This window comes from Nematolebias whitei, chromosome 22 (assembly GCF_014905685.2).
Source record: "Nematolebias whitei isolate Nwh7 chromosome 22, NemWhi1, whole genome shotgun sequence".
In the NCBI taxonomy this organism is placed as follows: domain Eukaryota; kingdom Metazoa; phylum Chordata; class Actinopteri; order Cyprinodontiformes; family Rivulidae; genus Nematolebias; species Nematolebias whitei.
In genome coordinates, this window is record NC_056519.1 from 1,831,652 (window position 1) to 1,831,889 (window position 238).

General features: G+C 57.6%; 1 protein-coding gene across 1 annotated transcript in view; it reads left to right on the forward strand.

The window, feature by feature from the left end:
* Positions 1–238, forward strand: part of LOC119428350 (histone H1) — a 790-nt gene extending 552 nt beyond the window's left edge. Inside the window, exon 2 of the mRNA XM_037696026.1 lies at positions 1–238. Within this exon, the coding sequence (XP_037551954.1) occupies positions 1–213 (213 nt within the window). The 3' untranslated portion in view covers positions 214–238.

Sequence of the window (238 nt, forward strand, 5' to 3'; positions counted from 1 at the left end):
GCCGCCAAGAAGACCACGGCAGCCAAGAAACCCGCTGCCAAGAAGCCGAAGGCGGTCAAGAAGTCCCCCAAGAAGGCGCCGGCCAAGAAGGCGGTCAAGAAGGTGACCAAGAGCCCCAAGAAGGTCGCTCCTAAGAAGCCAAAGGCTGCCAAGAAGCCTGCAGTCAAGAAGACTGGCGCCAAAAAGCCCGCGGCCAAGAAGACCAAGAAGTAGATCTGATCTTCATGAGCTCTTCACC